At 41.3% G+C, this 20,000-nt stretch overlaps 1 protein-coding gene across 1 annotated transcript; it reads right to left on the bottom strand.

Annotated features, from left to right (window-relative positions):
- Positions 1–1,780: 1,780 nt before the first annotated feature.
- LOC139394608 (tetraspanin-8-like) lies at positions 1,781–18,938 on the bottom strand. The gene is made up of 8 exons (XM_071142705.1): positions 18,770–18,938; positions 9,067–9,129; positions 8,783–8,902; positions 5,432–5,506; positions 4,716–4,811; positions 3,730–3,852; positions 2,633–2,716; positions 1,781–1,953 (listed from the first exon to the last, which is right to left on the bottom strand). Exons 1-8 carry the CDS (start codon positions 18,824–18,826, stop codon positions 1,885–1,887), a joined length of 687 nt encoding a protein of 228 aa, XP_070998806.1. The 5' UTR covers positions 18,827–18,938; the 3' UTR covers positions 1,781–1,884.
- Positions 18,939–20,000: the final 1,062 nt, after the last annotated feature.

Here is a 20,000-nt window from a genome sequence, read left to right as displayed (position 1 = left end):
ATAAATACACTGGTACAGAGAGACAGGAAACACAGATAAATACACTGGTACAGAGAGACAGGAAACACATGGATAAATACACTGGTACAGAGAGACAGGAAACACAGAGATAAATACACTGGTACAGAGAGACAGGAAACACAGGGATAAATACACTGGTACAGAGAGACAGGAAACACAGGGATAAATACACTGGTACAGAGAGACAGGAAACACAGGGATAAATACACTGGTACAGAGAGACAGGAAACACAGGGATAAATACACTGGTACAGAGAGACAGGAAACACAGGGATAAATACACTGGCACAGAGAGACAGGAAACACAGGGATAAATACACTGGTACAGAGAGACAGGAAACGCAGAGATAAATACACTGGCACAGAGAGACAGGAAACACATGGATAAATACACTGGCACAGAGAGACAGGAAACACAGGGATAAATACACTGGTACAGAGAGACAGGAAACACAGGGATAAATACACATATACATATAGCCTCCCCTTATATACATATAGCCCCCCCTTATATACATATAGCCTCCCCTTATATACATATAGCCCCTCTAGATTTCATGATAATCTTCAATAATCTGACTGGAGACAGACGTTCATCTAGGTCCTTCACCATTAACACACACCCATCAGACTAGAGACAGAGTAGGAGTGACCTAGGATCAGATCTCCCCCCACCGTCCATGTAATCTGACCTAGGATCAGATCTCCCCCCCACCGTCCATGTAATCTGACCTACGATCAGATCTCCCACCCACCGTCCATGTAATCTGACCTACGATCAGATCTCCCCACACCATCCATGTAATCTGACCTAGGATCAGATCTCCCCCCCCCACCGTCCATGTAATCTGATCTATTACGTAACTGAACCTAGATCAGCCCTCCTGAATTTTTAAGACTATTTCTTAATGAGTCAAAATTGTTCTCTGAAGAGGCGGGCTGGAGGCGGGGATGCAAATGAGGAAACCAAGTGAGTTACTACTTCTTTATTTCTGATGTGCCTCAAAAAGGGGAACATCCATAAAGACATTGGTCACAGGCCTTGAACAGAAGACATTCTGACATGTACTGCAATCATTATACAACTCAAATATATAACAGGTTAAATGTATATACAGCGTGATCAATATTTACCGTCAGACTTTAATATCTACGAGATGATAGCAATAAAACGGGGGAAAAAGTTCAACATTTCAGCATGAATAATACACAGTTCAGTGTATGGACAGCGAAGCCCTCCATTCAGAGAGAGACGTAGAGCAGTACAATGAAACAGAGCTCCTTTAAAGAAAAACACACTAATTCATGTTCAATGACATATGGATCAATCAACTTCACAAGTGAAGAAACTGCCATAATTTTAACAAAAGATCTGAAATCTAAATCACAGCATCATTTGATGCAGGTAAATGATGGAGAAACATGATGCATTGTGGTCCATAGTTCAGCAGGTTGGGGGTTCCAGCCCATTCACAAAGCAAACCTAATTCCAAAATGTTCCTGATTGAAGAGAACTGGAATTTCAGTGTACTTCCTGAATGGACTAGATTTGAACCCCAAAGTTGAGTATCAAATACATGTTCCAAGCATGCTGTATGGGATATGTCAAAGCCAGCTTTTGATCAAGTCATGATCGGGGTCCATTTGAATTGAAGCCAGTCAATTGAGGAAGTGAATTGTATTTAACACTGCTAATGTAAAAAAACTTGGAATAAATAACTTCTGCTTTTCAGTTTGAGAAATGATTGAAAATAAATCGTTTTTTCTTCTTCATTTATTGTAATTTCAGTTGATTTCCTGAATTGATGACTTCTAATTCACCTTGACCACAGCCCCAGATCAAGTGGTACACGTGTTGCTGCTTTAGGCAGTGTTGGCGTCCCTCTTCTCAATCTGGCAGTACAGGGTCATGGCGAAGGCCATTCCAAAGAGCTGAAACACAAAACAGGTACGTCACAACCCATTCACTACCAGGCTATAGCCCGGTCCCACATCAGTTTGTGGTGTCTAGCCTGGTTCCAGATCCATTTGTACAGTCTTGCCAACAGGTTGTTAATTGGCAATGACAAACGGCCATCGGCGTTGCCAAGAAGGTGCCAACAGATCTGAGACCAGGATACAGTCACTAAGTACTGAGTGAATTGCACATATCCATCTTAATGCCAATGAGAACAGCCATAAAGTAAGAGTTAGTGAAGATGAAACAGACCAATACAAATGTATTCCATTTATATTACCGGTACAGTACATAATATAATGTATTAATAGAGGCTTTGTTATACATAATATAGTGTATTAATAGAGGCGTTGTTATACATAATATAGTGTATTAATAGAGGCGTTGTTATACATAATATAGTGTATTAATAGAGGCGTTGTTATACATAATATAGTGTATTAATAGAGGCGTTGTTATACATAATATAGTGTATTAATAGAGGCGTTGTTATACATAATATAGTGTATTAATAGAGGCGTTGTTATACATAATATAGTGTATTAATAGAGGCGTTGTTATACATAATATAATGTATTAATAGAGGCTTTGTTATACATAATATAATGTATTAATAGAGGCTTTGTTATAGAGATTGAACTTTTGGATTCTTACCATCAAGACTGCGATACCAAATGCAATCCCCAGCGCGATGATTGCGTGCTTCTCCATGAAGGAAGTCACAAACTTGACACAAGGCTGCAGAGGACAAAGCAAACAGTCAACACTAGTGAACACCAGGTCAAGGTGACTGTACGAAGACGCTGCTTTGCGGTTCGGGGTTGTATCATCCTGGAACCCTCTATGGTTTCATGTGGCTGTAGATCAGTTCCCTGTACAGGTTCTGTTTATAGGAGTGTAGTGGAATGGTAATGTATGGTAGTGTAGTGTAATGGTAATGTATGGTAGTGGAATGGTAATGTATGGTAGTGTAATGGTAATGTATGGTAGTGGAATGGTAATGTATGGTAGTGGAATGGTAATGTATGGTAGAGTAGTGGAATGTAGAGTAGTGGTAGTGTAGTGTAATGGTAATGTATGGTAGTGTAGTGGTAATGTATGGTAGTGTAGTGGTAATGTATGGTAGTGTAGTGGTAATGTATGGTAGTGTAGTGGAATGTAGAGTAGTGGTAGTGTAGTGTAATGGTAATGTATGGTAGTGTAGTGGTAATGTATGGTAGTGTAGTGGTAATGTATGGTAGTGGTAATGTAGAGTAGTGGTAGTGTAGTGCAATGGTAATGTATGGTAGCGTAGTGGTAATGTATGGTAGTGTAGTGGTAATGTAGAGTAGTGGTAGTGTAGTGTAATGGTAATGTATGGTAGTGTAGTGGAATGTAGAGTAGTGGTAGTGTAGTGTAATGGTAATGTATGGTAGTGTAGTGGAATGTAGAGTAGTGGTAGTGTAGTGTAATGTAGAGTAGTGGTAGTGTAGTGTAATGGTAATGTATGGTAGTGTAGTGTAATGTAGAGTAGTGGTAGTGTAGTGTAATGGTAATGTATGGTAGTGTAGTGGAATGTAGAGTAGTGGTAATGTAGTGTAATGGTAATGTATGGTAGTGTAGTGTAATGTAGAGTAGTGGTAGTGTAGTGGAATGGTAATGTAGTGCAGCGGTAATGTGCGTTTATTGATGTTTCCTTTATACCAAGTAAAGCCACCTTCCTTGAGTTTCCTAGATAGTATTTTATTCATAATATGTGATTGTCTGCTTACCGTTGAGTACACTTGGCGTCCATCTGCACTTTGGCACGCCTGAGCGGTGTCAACACAGTTACAAGAGCTGGGGACAGTGGAGCCCCAGTCAGAGGGTCCGTTGATCAGTCCACAGCACTTTGCCTGAAAAACAAAGGAGTTAGACCTCCGTCTCACCGACACAGGGGTTGTGTTCAGTAAAAGCACACTGTCATTTTCCCGTTGCAAAATATTTCACTACAATCTGTTTAGGTAGCAGCCCATCTAACATTTTTTTAAAAAGTTATTCAGTTCGTCGACAAAAATAATCCAATAACATTCGTAGCCGATTAAGAACAATTAATCTGGACCCAACTAATTAAGTTAAACCAATCATTATTCATACATTCATGACAGGACCATCGATTACTGCGTCCCAAATTGCACCCCGTTCCCTTTGGAAACAAAGTAGGACCCTATGGGTCCTGCTCAAAAGTACTTCACTACAGGGAATTGATACCATTTGTGGCACATCCTATGTCCAGGTGATTCATCTTGGGACCAGTGAAACCACCACTTTTTGGGGGCGGCAGGTAGCCTGGTGGATAGAGCATTGGGACAGCAACTGAAAGGTTGCTAGATTGAATCCCCGAGCTGACAAGGTAAGACAAGAATCTGAACAATATGCTCCTGAACAAGGCAGTTAACCCTCTGCTCCTAGGCCATCACTGTAAATAAGAATTTGTTCTTAACTATGTTATCATGGGTAATGCCATTGAGGAGTTTTGAATTGTGTGTGGGGGGGGGGGGGGGGGGGGGGGAGATTTCAACTTCATTGGCTGATCCCTCCTGATGGCCCTGTTGGAGTCATGTCCAACTTGGTCATCAGGAGAGATCAAAGAACTCATTTAACTTGTGATGAAGTGTACTACTTCAAAACAGCAAGTACCTCAACGGCGTTGCCTGTGTGTTCACAGACACCATAATTAGACATGTAAAAAAAAAAAATCTATCATTCTCTATGGTACCTCCACTTCCAGTTTCTGCAAGTCCGTTTGAACGTCAGGCTTCTGGTCCCTCAGTGGTAGCAGCTTCGCCATACTCTCCTTCACCCACACCTGAGACTGGAAGAGGCAATTTACAGTCATGGACCAGTAGGAGAGTCACACAAAGACATGAAACAGGTGTGGAACAGTAGGAGAGTCACACAAAGACATGAAACAGGTGTGGAACAGTAGGAGAGTCACACAAAGACATGAAACAGGTGTGGAACAGTAGGAGAGTCACACAAAGACATGAAACAGGTGTGGAACAGTAGGAGAGTCACACAAAGACATGAAACAGGTGTGGAAAGCATGTTTTATTACCACATTCAACAAGTGTCAAGGTACTGACGTCCCAACAGGTTAAGAGTTTCGGGCCAGGAACCGAGAGGTCGAAGGTTAGAATCCGAGCCGAATAAGGGACAAACTGTCGCTGTTCCTTTGCACAAGGCACCCTAATTGCACCTGTAAGTCGCTCTGTATAAGAGCTTCTCCTAAATGAATAAAATGTACTAATCTGATTGCACCGAGTGGGTCATCACGGGTGATGACGTCCTCCTTACCTTCCCCTCACTAACAGTGGGTGTGTGAGACATCCCTCTGAGCACAGAATTCAATTCAACTTCTATTCCACGTTAGTTCAACGTAATTTCATTGAAATGTGGAAATTCTGATTCAACCAGTGAGGGTTTCCTCCTTACCTTCTTCTCTCCGACAGCTCCCAGGATTCCGGCGATCAACAGGAGGATGAAGATGAGGAGCAGCCCGATGAAGAACTGAAACAAACCAATAACCGCGCGCACATGATATTTGTCCCATTAAGGCAAGGGGACAGATATCTGGATTTAACATTTTAATCTGATTTGGGTTTTTCCAAAACTGAAATGATACTCTGATCCTTCAGTCAAGGATTTGGTGATCCTTCAGATAAGAATTTGGTAATCCAATATCACCTTTTAAAAAAATCAGGATTCAAATGTAGTGAAAAAAATATTTACCAAATTTGTGTTACAGCCTGAACTCAAAATGGATTAAACATATCCCCCGCCCCCCCACCTCACCCATTTATGCACAATACTGCACAATGGCAAAAAATAAATGTTTTAGACATTTGCACATTTATTGAAATCTCATTTATAAAAGTATCCACCCAACCCCCCTTGAATACTTTCTGAAGGCACAATATAAAAGGGATTTGCTCCATTTTAAATTGGACTTATTTTCATTAAATGTAGGTTACTCATCTCTGTGTCCCTGTAATAGTGAAGTAGTACCCCAATGTCAATTAGATGGTGAGGTGTGGGCCAAGTCAAAGCACTGAAAATCTGGATTCTGTGATCTTGATATGTTGCCATCTGGATCAGATTGATCCAATTATGGGAAAGTGGGAAAAAAATGGCTGAAAAAAATAGCCAGATTGTAATCGTCTGATCCTGGATAGCAAAAACAGACTCTGGATCATTCCGATCTTTTAAGTTGTGAAAAACTGTCCATAGAAGTCTTTTCCAATGGGTGACCTGGGAAACCAGCTCACACTTGGCATCTCTTTGGCAAGAGTGACATCTCTGACATGTATGAAAAGGTTAAATAAATGATTGTGTGTGTAGGTACTTTTTCCACATTGTTCCATCTACATACAAACACGCCATAATGACATCACAATACCCCATAATGACATCACAATACCCCATAATGACATCACAATACCCCATAATGACATCACAATACCCCATAATGACAAAGCGAAAACAGGTTTTGCATTTTTGCAAATTTATTTAAAAAAACTGAAATCTTATTTACATAAGTATTCAGACCCTTTGTTATGAGACTCGAAATTGAGCTCAGGTGCATCTTGTTTCCATTTATCATCCTTGATATGTTTCTACAACTTGAATGGAGTCCACCTGTGGTCAACTGAATTGGACATGATTTGGAAAGGAACGCATCTGTCTATACAAAGTCCCACAGTTGACCGTGCATGTCAGAGCAAAAACCAATCCGTGAGGTTCAAGGAGTTGTCCGTATAGCACCGATACGGGATTGTGTCAAGGCACAGATACGGGGAAGGATAGCCAAAAAATATTCTGTGGCATTGAACAGTGGCGTCCATCATTCTTAAATGGAAGACGTTTGGAACCACCAAGACTCAACCTAGAGCTGGCCTCACGGCCAAACTGAGCAATAGGGGAAGGGGCTTGGTCAGTGAGGTGACCAAGAACCCGATGGTCACTCTGACAGAGCTCTAGAATTCCTCTGGAGATGGGAGAACCTTCCAGAATGACAACAATCTTCGCAGTACTCCACCAATCAGGCAAGACGGAAGCCACTCCTCAGTAAAAAGGCTTGGAGTTTGCTAGAAGGCACCTAAAGGACTCGGGCCATGAGAAAAATTATCGTGTGATGAAACCAAGATTTAACTCTTTGGCCTGAATGCCAAGCGTCATGTCTTGAGGAAATCTGGCACCATCCCTACGGTGAAGCGTGGTGGTGGAGTCATCATGCTGTGGGGGACGTTTTTCAGTGGCAGGGACAAGGAGACTAGTCCGGACCGAGGGAAAGATGAACAGAGCAAAGTACAGAGAGATACTTGATGAAAACATGCTCCAGAGCACTCAGGACCTCAGACTGGGGTGAAGGTTCACCTTCCAACAGGACAATGACCCTAAGCACACAGCCGACGCAGGAGTGACTTCCGGACAAGTCTCAATGTCCTTGAGTGGCCGAACCAGAGGCCGGACTTGACCCCGATCAAACATCTCTGGAGAGACCTGAAAAAAGCTGTGTAGCAACACTCCCGATTCAACCTAACAGATCTTGCAGGGATCTGCAGAGAAGAAATGGATCAACTCCCCAAATACAGGTGTGTCAAGCTTGTTGCATCATTCCCAACAAGACTCAAGTTTGTAATCGCTGCCAAAAGTGCTTCAACAGAGTACTGAGTAAAGGGTCTGAAGACTTATGTAACAGGGATTGTTTTTATTACATTATTACAACCTGTTTTTGCTTTGTCATTATGGGGTATTGTGATGTCATTATGGGGTATTGTGATGTCATTATGGGGTAGTGTGATGTCATTATGGGGTAGTGTGATGTCATTATGGGGTAGTGCGATGTCATTATGGGGTAGTGCGATGTCATTATGGGGTAGTGTGATGTCAATATGGGGTATTGTGATGTCAATATGGGGTAGTGCGATGTCATTATGGGGTAGTGCGATGTCAATATGGGGTATTGTGATGTCATTATGGGGTAGTGCGATGTCGTCCTTATGGGGTATTGTGATGTCATTATGGGGTAGTGTGATGTCATTATGGGGTAGTGTGATGTCATTATGGGGTAGTGTGATGTCGTCCTTATGGGGTAGTGTGATGTCATTATGGGGTAGTGCGATGTCATTATGGGGTAGTGTGATGTCGTCCTTATGGGGTATTGTGATGTCATTATGGGGTAGTGTGTAGATTGAGGGGGGGGAAAGTTGATATATTTTAGAATAAGGCTGTAACATGAAATGTGGAAAAAGTCAAGAGGTCTGAATACTTTTCGAATGCACTGCATATGAAGACTGGTTTGGTTAGAACCTAGAACCGCTTCAGCGGTTGGCTATTGGGACAGCATTATCCTGTGCAGTGTACAATGTAACATTTTAAATGTGAGGCTTGGCTATTGGGACAGCATTATCCTGGGCAGTGTACAATGTAACATTTTAAATGTGAGGCTTGGCTATTGGGACAGCATTATCCTGGGCAGTGTACAATGTAACATTTTAAATGTGAGGCTTGGCTATTGGGACAGCATTATCCTGGACAGTGTACAATGTAACATTTTAAATGTGAGGCTTGGCTATTGGGACAGCATTATCCTGGGCAGTGTACAATGTAACATTTTAAATGTGAGGGTTGGCTATTGGGACAGCATTATCCTGTGCAGTGTACAATGTAACATTTTAAATGTGAGGCTTGGCTATTGGGACAGCATTATCCTGTGCAGTGTACAATGTAACATTTTAAATGTGAGGGTTGGCTATTGTAAGGGAGTGTGGTGTTTCCCCTCACCAGAATGAGCATGCATCGGTTTTCCTTAATGGCTCCACAGCAGCCCAGGAAGCCCAGTACCATGATGATGACGCCAACAGCTATCAGCAGGTCTACAAACGGCACTGCCTCATCCATTATCTGAGGGAGGGGGACAGACAGTTACTCAGTCATTTTACATGTAGATATGTGCTGAATAGGTTTATATGACTGGATGCATTTGTTTCAAGGTGTTATTTTTTACTGTGTAGAGGGCTTTTGATGATGTTGTCATTAATTTAATGTCACACTGGACATTTCCTTACCACGTTTCCATTCTTGCTCACTTTGAGGTAGATGGAGACACCAAGAATGATGCAGCCACTAATCTGGAAAACAAAATGAGATGAAATGAGCGTTTTATCTAGAATCAACTTTAGAAAGTTGTGCGTTTCAATGTCACTGGGATTGAAGGAACAGGTCTTGTTGCATACCAACTCAACATACTAGCTACATCTACTGGCAACTCTGAGGAACTACAGTTGAACCACCATCACAATAGAGCATCATCCAGCCCCCACATGAGGATATCTTTCCTGGGTTAACAGTGGACTCTAGACCACATGGGAGAATCTCAATTGCATTAACTTGATTCCTCAGATCCTCTCCTCTTAAATCCAGAGGGGAGAGGATGCGAGGAATCCAGGAAATGAAATAGCGATTCTCCCGTGGTGTCAGAACTGATAGTGACAGGTTACATATACATTGAATATTTAATGTAACTATTTTTTTGGGGCCAGTCAACACAACAGACATAAGGTTAAATGTCAAGGCTACATGAATGAATGTTCATTATTTAGAGAGATTATATACCATATACCCAAATTTATGTTGAAGACATTCTGCGATGACTGGACTATGAATTTGGTAATTATTTTGGCTTTCAAAAACGAGATTCCCTTCAAATTTAAAAAAATAAATAAGATTCTGATTGAGATTAACTCCAAATATGAGTCCTCACATCCACACAGCCCCCCTTGTGGCCTGGAGTGGCATGCCCAAGCAGGAGAGGTTGTGACATCATGACTTGCATCTCGTCATTCCACACCCGTGCATCCAGTGACTCAAAAACACAGGAACCAGAAAACCTCAACACTTAAGCTAAATGCAATGAGGGCTGTTTCCAAAATAAACACTGGGGTATAGTCTTCGACAAGAGAGCTACTGTAAAGTGTCATTTCAGCAAACAATGGCAACTTCTGTTCTTAAGCCAGGGACATTTTAAAATGAGCTTCTACACACTGTCAGTACATTACACTATAACCTACAGTAGGTACAGTCATCTCTGTTTAATATATTACACTAACCTAGGTACAGTCATCTCTGGTTACTATAATACACTATAACCTAGGTACAGTCATCTCTGTTTAATATATTACACTATAACCTAGGTACAGTCATCTCTGGTTAATATAATACACTATAACCTACAGTAGGTACAGTCATCTCTGGTTAATATATTACACTATAACCTACAGTAGGTACAGTCATCTCTGGTTACTATATTACACTATAACCTAGGTACAGTCATCTCTGGTTAATATATTACACTATAACCTACAGTAGGTACAGTCACCTCCGGTTAATATATTACACTATAACCTACAGTAGGTACAGTCATCTCTGGTTACTATATTACACTATAACCTACAGTAGATACAGTCATCTCTGGTTACTATATTACACTATAACCTACAGTAGATACAGTCATCTCTGGTTACTATATTACACTATAACCTACAGTAGGTACAGTCATCTCTGTTTAATATATTACACTATAACCTACAGTAGGTACAGTCACCTCTGGTTACTATATTACACTATAACCTACAGTAGGTACAGTCATCTCTGGTTACTATATTACACTATAACCTACAGTAGATACAGTCATCTCTGGTTACTATATTACACTATAACCTACAGTAGATACAGTCATCTCTGGTTACTATATTACACTATAACCTACAGTAGGTACAGTCATCTCTGTTTAATATATTACACTATAACCTACAGTAGGTACAGTCACCTCTGGTTACTATATTACACTATAACCTACAGTAGGTACAGTCATCTCTGGTTACTATATTACACTATAACCTACAGTAGGTACAGTCACCTCTGGTTAATATAATACACTATAACCTACAGTAGGTACAGTCACCTCTGGTTACTATATTACACTATAACCTACAGTAGGTACAGTCACCTCTGGTTAATATATTACACTATAACCTACAGTAGGTACAGTCATCTCTGGTTACTATATTACACTATAACCTACAGTAGGTACAGTCATCTCTGGTTAATATATTACACTATAACCTACAGTAGGTACAGTCACCTCTGGTTACTATATTACACTATAACCTACAGTAGGTACAGTCACCTCTGGTTAATAGATTACACTATAACCTACAGTAGGTACAGTCATCTTGTTACTATATTACACTATAACCAACAGTAGGTACAGTCACCTCTGGTTACTATATTACACTATAACCTACAGTAGGTACAGTCATCTCTGGTTAATAGATTACACTATAACCTACAGTAGGTACAGTCATCTCTGGTTACTATATTACACTATAACCTAGGTACAGTCATCTCTGGTTACTATATTACACTATAACCTACAGTAGGTACAGTCATCTCTGGTTAATATATTACACTATAACCTACAGTAGGTACAGTCATCTCTGGTTAATATATTACACTATAACCTACAGTAGGTACAGTCATCTCTGGTTACTATATTACACTATAACCTACAGTAGGTACAGTCATCTCTGGTTAATATATTACACTATAACCAACAGTCATCTCTGGTTACTATATTACACTATAACCTACAGTAGGTACAGTCATCTCTGTTTAATATATTACACTATAACCTACAGTAGGTACAGTCATCTCTGGTTACTATATTACACTATAACCAACAGTAGGTACAGTCACCTCTGGTTAATATATTACACTATAACCTACAGTAGGTACAGTCATCTCTGGTTACTATATTACACTATAACCTACAGTAGGTACAGTCACCTCTGGTTAATATATTACACTATAACCAACAGTCATCTCTGGTTACTATATTACACTATAACCTACAGTAGGTACAGTCATCTCTGGTTAATATATTACACTATAACCTACAGTAGGTACAGTCATCTCTGCTTACTATATTACACTATAACCTACAGTAGGTACAGTCATCTCTGGTTAATATATTACACTATAACCTACAGTAGGTACAGTCATCTCTGTTTAATATATTACACTATAACCTACAGTAGGTACAGTCATCTCTGGTTACTATATTACACTATAACCTACAGTAGGTACAGTCATCTCTGGTTATTATATTACACTATAACCTACAGTAGGTACAGTCATCTCTGGTTAATATATTACACTATAACCTACAGTAGGTCCAGTCATCTGGTCAAATACGTGGAGTGGTAAGACAATTTGGGGAAATGCAATGAACAGTTCCATCCCTCTGATAAAGGAGTTAGATTTCTGGGACGTGTAAATAGACCACATTACAGATAATAGAAGGCAGGGCAGGTATCAGTTCCCCCTTGTGCTTTTCCTATCAGATTGTTGCTAAGCAACTCAAGACAAAAAAAACAACCTCACAAAGCTTTTGTTTTATTCTTGAGATAAAGAGCCGGTCCCCTTGCCAAGACTGGACAGGCAGAAAACACCAGTCTCGGACAAAGAACAGGTTGTGAGCAGATCCTTGCTATTGTCTGGTCATTCACTGTGTCCGACTTCATCCCAAATGGTATCTGATTACCCATTGGCCCAGAGGAGTATGCTTCCAATCAAGATCAAGGAGTTAAACCAGCTAACTGGCCTGAATATCATCCCAAATGGAATCTGATTAGAGACGGTCTAAGGGCCTCATCCACACATCTAGGTTTAGCTTTCTTAACGTTAAGTAAAACAGAAAAAATAAATCTGTTGTTTCTCAAAGTTAGCAGGTTAACTCATTGATCCTGCTTTGTAGTATACCCCTCTGGTCAACAGTAGTGCACTATAGGGAATCCTAGGGTTCCATTTGGGACACCTAATAGTAATTGCACCTGTCCACAAAGGTCAGGTGACACCTTATACCTCAGACTGAATACCCTTTGTTTGTAAACCAACTCAACACAAAACGTTCCTGGCGAGCCAAGCGTTCAGTTATTGCAGTGAGGCAACATTGGCTGCCTGAAAATAATTGCTCCCGCAGTTGATTTCTTCAAACCAAGCTGCTTACCTATTGCAGATTCAGTCTTCCCAGCCTGGTGCAGGTCTACACATTTTGTTTCTGGTGTCCTTTGACAGCTCTTTGGTCTTGGACATAGTGGAGTTTGGAGTGTGACTGTTTGAGGTTGTGGACAGGTGTCTTTTATACTGATAACAAGTTCAAACAGGTGCTATTAATACAGGTAACGAGTGGAGGACAGAGGAGCCTCTGAAAGAAGAAGTTACAGGTCTGTGAGAGCCAGAAATCTTGCTTGTCTGTAGGTGACCAAATACTTATTTTCCACCATAATTTGCAAATAAATTCATTAAAAATCCTACAATGTGATTTTCTGGATTTCTTTTCTTCTCATTTTGTCTGTCATAGTTGAAGTGTACCTATGATGAAAATAACAGGCCTCTCATGTTTTTAAATGGGAGTACTTGCACAATTGGTGGCTGGCTAAATACTTTTTGCCCCACTGTACATGACGAGTGGTATGCTCAACTAAGGAACACTGAGCAACACGGCTTTCCATTCTAGAACGGCACAAGTGTTCCATTTTAGAAGACACTTCTGCAATAACATTCTGGCACCATCTCCTACATCAGTCATATAGAAGTTGAAGGAGTTCAAACCACACACTAAACACTGTGCCTGGTGATATTTAGCCAGATATCTGGATTGTATTCATTACACACCAAACGGAAGGAAACTGACCAAATCAGGGAGCGGTAGAGGCTTGTCCATTGAGAAACATTCATTTGTGTTTTTAGCTATGGAGTGCACTAATGAATACGACCCTGCTTTAACTGTGGGAACGACCCTGCTTTAACTGTGAGATTGACCCTGCTTTAACTGTGGGAACGACCCTGCTTTAACTGTGGGAACGACCCTGCTTTAACTGTGGGAACGACCCTGCTTTAACTGTGGGAACGACCCTGCTTTAACTGTGGGAACGACCCTGCTTTAACTGTGGGAACGACCCTGCTTTAACTGTGGGAACGACCCTGCTTTAACTGTGGGAACGACCCTGCTTTAACTGTGGGAACGACCCTGCTTTAACTGTGGGAACTGAGAAGGTTTGTTCTGCTGTCGTCACAAAGACAACATCTTCCAGAATCAATGGAGGTAGAATTAGTTCGTCCCCTTCCCAGTCACCCCAGAGTGAGTTCTCCTTCCCAGTTACCCCAGAGTGAGAACCAGTTAGGGCAGTACTGGCACATTGTAGAACAGTGACTAAATGATTAAGTGACACTTGCACCATTGTCTTCTATCCAACAACTAAGGGTCAGAGGTAATAGTCGTAGCCCAGTCCTCCCCTACCAGCAGTTTCATAAATTAATGAGACCAGGGGTAAACACAGATTAATATGGGACTGTACTGAAACATGTCCTCAGGCCTAATGCAAACACAGATTAATATGGGACTGAAACATGTCCTCAGGCCTAATGCAAACACAGATTAATATGGGGCTGTACTGAAACATGTCCTCAGGCCTAATGCAAACCCAGATTAATATGGGACTGAAACATTTCCTCGGGCCTAATGCAAACACAGATTAATATGGGACTGTACTGAAACATGTCCTCAGGCCTAATGCAAACCCAGATTCATATGGGACTGAAACATGTCCTCGGGCCTAATGCAAACCCAGATTAATATGGGACTGAAACCTGTCCTCAGAACTAATGCAAACCCAGATTAATATGGGACTGAAACATGTCCTCGGGCCTAATGCAAACCCAGATTAATATGGGACTGAAAAATGTCCTCAGGCCTAATGCAAACCCAGATTAATATGGGACTGAAACATGTCCTCAGGCCTAATGCAAACCCAGATTAATATGGGACTGTACTGAAACATGTCCTAAGGCCTAATGCAAACCCAGATTAATATGGGACTGAAACATGTCCTCAGAACTAATGCAAACCCAGATTAATATGGGACTGAAACATGTCCTCAGAACTAATGCAAACCCAGATTAATATGGGACTGAAACCTGTCCTCAGAACTAATGCAAACCCAGATTAACATGGGACTGAAACATGTCCTCAGAACTAATGCAAACCCAGATTAATATGGGACTGAAACCTGTCCTCAGAACTAATGCAAACCCAGATTAATATGGGACTGAAACCTGTCCTCAGACCTAATGCAAACCCAGATTAATATGGGACTAAAACATGTCCTCGGGCCTAATGCAAACCCAGATTAATATGGGACTGAAACCTGTCCTCAGAACTAATGCAAACCCAGATTAATATGGGACTGAAACCTGTCCTCAGACCTAATGCAAACCCAGATTAATATGGGACTAAAACATGTCCTCGGGCCTAATGCAAACCCAGATTAATATGGGACTGAAACCTGTCCTCGGGCCTAATGCAAACCCAGATTAATATGGGACTGAAACATGTCCTCAGGCCTAATGCAAACCCAGATTAATATGGGACTGTACTGAAACATGTCCTAAGGCCTAATGCAAACCCAGATTAATATGGGACTGAAACATGTCCTCAGAACTAATGCAAACCCAGATTAATATGGAACTGAAACCTGTCCTCAGACCTAATGCAAACCCAGATTAATATGGGACTAAAACATGTCCTCGGGCCTAATGCAAACCCAGATTAATATGGGACTGAAACCTGTCCTCGGGCCTAATGCAAACCCAGATTAATATGGGACTGAAACATGTCCTCGGGCCTAATGCAAACACAGATTAATATGGGACTGTACTGAAACATGTCCTCAGGCCTAATGCAAACCCAGATTAATATGGGACTGAAACATGTCCTCAGGCCTAATGCTAACCCAGATTAATATGGGACTGAAACATGTCCTCAGGCCTAATGCAAACCCAGATTAATATGGGACTGAAACATGTCCTCGGGCCTAATGCAAACCCAGATTAATATGGGACTGAAACATGTCCTCGGGCCTAATGCAAACCCAGATTAATATGGGACTGAAACATGTCCTCAGGCCTAATGCAAACCCAGATTAATATGGGACTGAAACATGTCCTCAGGCCTAATGCAAACCCAGTTGAAGTCGGAAGTTCTTGGCCAAATACATTTATACTCAGTTTCACAATTCCTTACATTTAATCCTAGTAAAAATGAATTGTCTTAAAATAACGTGGTGATCCTAAGAATGTGAAATATCAGAATAATTTGAGAAAAATATTTATTTCATCACATTCCCAGTTGGTCAGAAGTTTACATGCTACCAAATACTAATTGAGTGGATTGCCATTAAATTGTTTAACTTGGGTCAAATGTGTCAGGTAGCCTTCCACAATAAGTTGGGTGAATTTTGGCCCATTCCTCCTTACAGAGCTGGTGTAACAGTCAGGTTTGTAGGCCTACTTGCTCGCACATGCTTTTTCAGTTCTGCCCACAAATTATCTGTAGGATTGAGGTCAGGGCATTGTGATGGCCACTCCAATACCTTGACTGTTGTCCTTAAGCCATTTTGCCACAACTCTGGAAGTATGCTTGGGGTCATTGTCCATTTGGAAGACCCATTTGCGACCAAGATTTAACTTCCTGACTGATGTCTTCAGATGTTGCTTCAATATATCCACATAATATTCCATCCTCATGATGCCATCTATTTTGTGAAGTGTACCAGTCCCTCCTGCAGCAAAGCACACCCACAACATGATGCTGCCACCCCCGTGCTTCACGGTTGGGATGGTGTTCTACGTCTTGTAAGCCTCCCCCTTGTTCCTCCAAACATAACGATGGTCATTATGGCCAATAGTTCTATTTTTGTTTCATCAGACCAGAAGACATTTCTCCAAAAAGTACGATCTTTGTCCCCATGTGGAGTTCCAATCCGTAGTCTGACTTTATGGCGGTTTTGGAGCAGTGGCTTCTTCCTTGCTAAGCGGCCTTCCAGGTTATGTCGATATAGGACTCGTTTTACTGTGGATATAGATACTTTTGTATCTGCTTCCTCCAGCATCTTCACAAGGTCCTTTGCTGTTGTTCTGGGATTGATTTGCACTTTCTGCACCAAAGTACGTTCATCTCTAGGAGACAGAACGCGTCTTCTTCCTGAGCAGTATGACGGCTGCGTGGTCCCATGGTGTTTATACTTGCATACTATTGTTTGTACAGATGAACGTGGTACCTTCAGGCATTTGGAAATTGCTCCCAAAGATGAACCAGACTTGTGGATGTCTACAAAAAAACATTCTGAGGTCTTGGCTGATTTCTTTTGATTTTCCCATGATATCAAGCAAAGAGGCACTGAGTTTGAAGGTAGGCCTTGAAATACAGCCACACCTCCAATCGACTCAAATTATGTAAATTAGCCTATCAGAAGCTTCTAAAGACATGACATAATTTTCTGAAATGTTCCAAGCTGTTTAAAGGCACAGTCAACTTAATGTATGTAAACTTCTGACCCACTGGAATTGCGATAGTGAATTAGTGAATTAGAAGTGAAATAATCCGTCTTTGTGGAGTGGTTGAAAAACAAGTTTTAATGACTCCACTCTAAGTGCGTATAAACTTCCGGACTTCAACTGTACATAGTGCTGTAACCTGCGAGTCTCTACAGTGCTGCAACTCTCCAACCTGTTATGCTACATTACATTAGTGATGAACCTCTCCAACCTGTCGTGCTACATTACAGTGCTGTACTGTGCCCACTACAGTGTTTAGCTACTAACAGCACATGAGTTTAATACACTTTCCACTACCCCATCAAGACACAACCCCTAGGCTACTGAATATAGATATGTACAGGACATTCCAGAGAAAGAATAGTATAACAAATGATAACAGCTCTATAAAGTGACATAATTGTATATTTTATTTATTCATCCGATTAGCTCCAGCCTTTCATCTGATCACCTAGATGGAGTGTTGTAACATATTGCTTAGGCTCCATATCGACCCAATATTTAAGAGCTCCACTAAATACCTGGGGGGGGGGGGGGGGGGGTGAGACAGAATTAGAACTATGTAAACATACGCAAAAACTCAGGACAAGTCCTGGCAACAGGCTAAGGACAGATAAACAGGAAGCACTACACTTAGTGATATTTTCCACATCAACGGTAGTAGAATATTGTATGTCCTACGTTGCCTGTCCAGGCTATGGTTGGGAGACTAGTTTAAGAAGAAGTTGACAAAACATACAGAGAAAAGGGACTTGGCTGTAAGGTTTCTTTCTGCACACAGATTAAATCACCATGTCACGTCTTCCAAAACAACTACCTGTAAAAACTCAGGACAGAGACCAATGACAAAGTCATTGTTATTATTCTTTGAAGGGTTTAGATCTGAGAAGTGCATCTATACATTATCCTGCTATGACCTGGCTATAACCTCCCTCTGGTCAGGCTGAGAGAGTGGCAAAATGGAATTATCATTGATTTGATAATGTCTTTAGGAAGATGGAAAAAGCCAGTGTGGCTCTATGGACCAGAAACCATACGAAGGAGGGAGTGGTCAGTGTTTGTCTAAGGCTTCATGAATTTTTAGTCATGTGATGTTCACACATTGCTTCCATAGAAATTTGAACGTCATCTCATTTCCATAGCAGACATGTAAACAGATTTTAAAATGGATTACTATGTGTACTAGGCTACTAGTTGATCACTAAACAAACAAACAAACATCACTATACCACACACACACACGATTAAAAACCTACATCAAACCAATGGAGAACACTATAGTTAAAGTAAAGAATGTAGATTAATAGGACTCACCCAGAACAGTAGATTGAAGAGAAAGAGGGAGTACTTGATACACTTATTCACAGCCATCTTCTAACCTTCCAACAGACAGGAAAGACGTGATGTGACAAACCAATGTTAAGTTAATCCCTATTCCTCTGTTCCAGACCCACCCTGGTGTTGCAGGTGTGCGCGTGTGTATGAGAGAGGGTTCTTTCACAAGCCCGTATTTAAAAGCTGTGGGTGTGGTTTCTGACTAGTCAGTCCAGTCCAGGCTCCTACCAGTCCCCTCTCTCTAGCTCGTATTTAAAAGCTGTGGGTGTGGTTACCGACTACTCAGTCCAGTCCAGGCTACAACAGTCTCCTACATAAAGACCCCACAGCAAACACCCTCCTCTGAAGACCTGACCCTCAGTCTTCTAGATAGTGAAACCCCAGAGCAAACACCCTCCTCTGTTTGTAGTTAAATAAAGTTAGACTAGTTCAAGCAGGTCTGACTCTCGCTTGAGAGGCACAATTTACTCAGAGCACAGGGCGAAACAGTGGCAGACTGATCGCCAAAACATAGACGATGCAAACTACAACGACAGCAGCTACGTCCTGGGTAAAGAGTTCGGATGATGCCCTGAATATGCTTTCTGTATGGTCCTCATCACCTGCCTCTCTGAAGAACAAATGGGCTGTTTTCCTTCATTAGATTGATTGGGAAGTCCTGGTGTTAAGGGCTTGATTTGGCAACGGGACCAATTCCAAATCAACCTCTAGCATCTAGGCCAAGGGGTGTTCAACTCATTCCATGGAGGACCTGCTGATTTTAGTTTTTTTCCTTTCAGTTAAGACCTAGACAACCAGGGGAGGATAGTTCCTTACTAATTAGTGACCTTAATTCATCAATCAAGTACAAGGGAGGAGTGAAAAACCACAGACACATGAGTTTGACACGTGACCTAGGCCCTGCTTGGATATTTTAAATGATCAGATAGGTGAAGGCAATAATATGTTAATTGCTTCACCTTGCCTTATGATAGGCTGAGTTGAGTTTTCACCATTTTGCTTACACCTTTCCAATAACTTCAGATCTACAGGAGTGGCTAGGGAGTAGGCGATAGTCGTCTGTTTGGAATTCAGCCAATCTCTCAAAGTCCTCTGCTGGCTCGTTCATCAGTGTAATCAGCCAGTAACAATTATCATCTGAGTCCAATTAACTAATTACGCCTACTGCCAATGACCTACAATATCAAGGCTCACAAGCTGTACCTACTGC

Source organism: Oncorhynchus clarkii, unplaced genomic scaffold, assembly GCF_045791955.1.
Source record: "Oncorhynchus clarkii lewisi isolate Uvic-CL-2024 unplaced genomic scaffold, UVic_Ocla_1.0 unplaced_contig_12070_pilon_pilon, whole genome shotgun sequence".
Taxonomy (NCBI): domain Eukaryota; kingdom Metazoa; phylum Chordata; class Actinopteri; order Salmoniformes; family Salmonidae; genus Oncorhynchus; species Oncorhynchus clarkii.
Note: the sequence above shows the minus strand (reverse complement) of the source record. Positions and strands in the feature narration are given on the sequence as shown.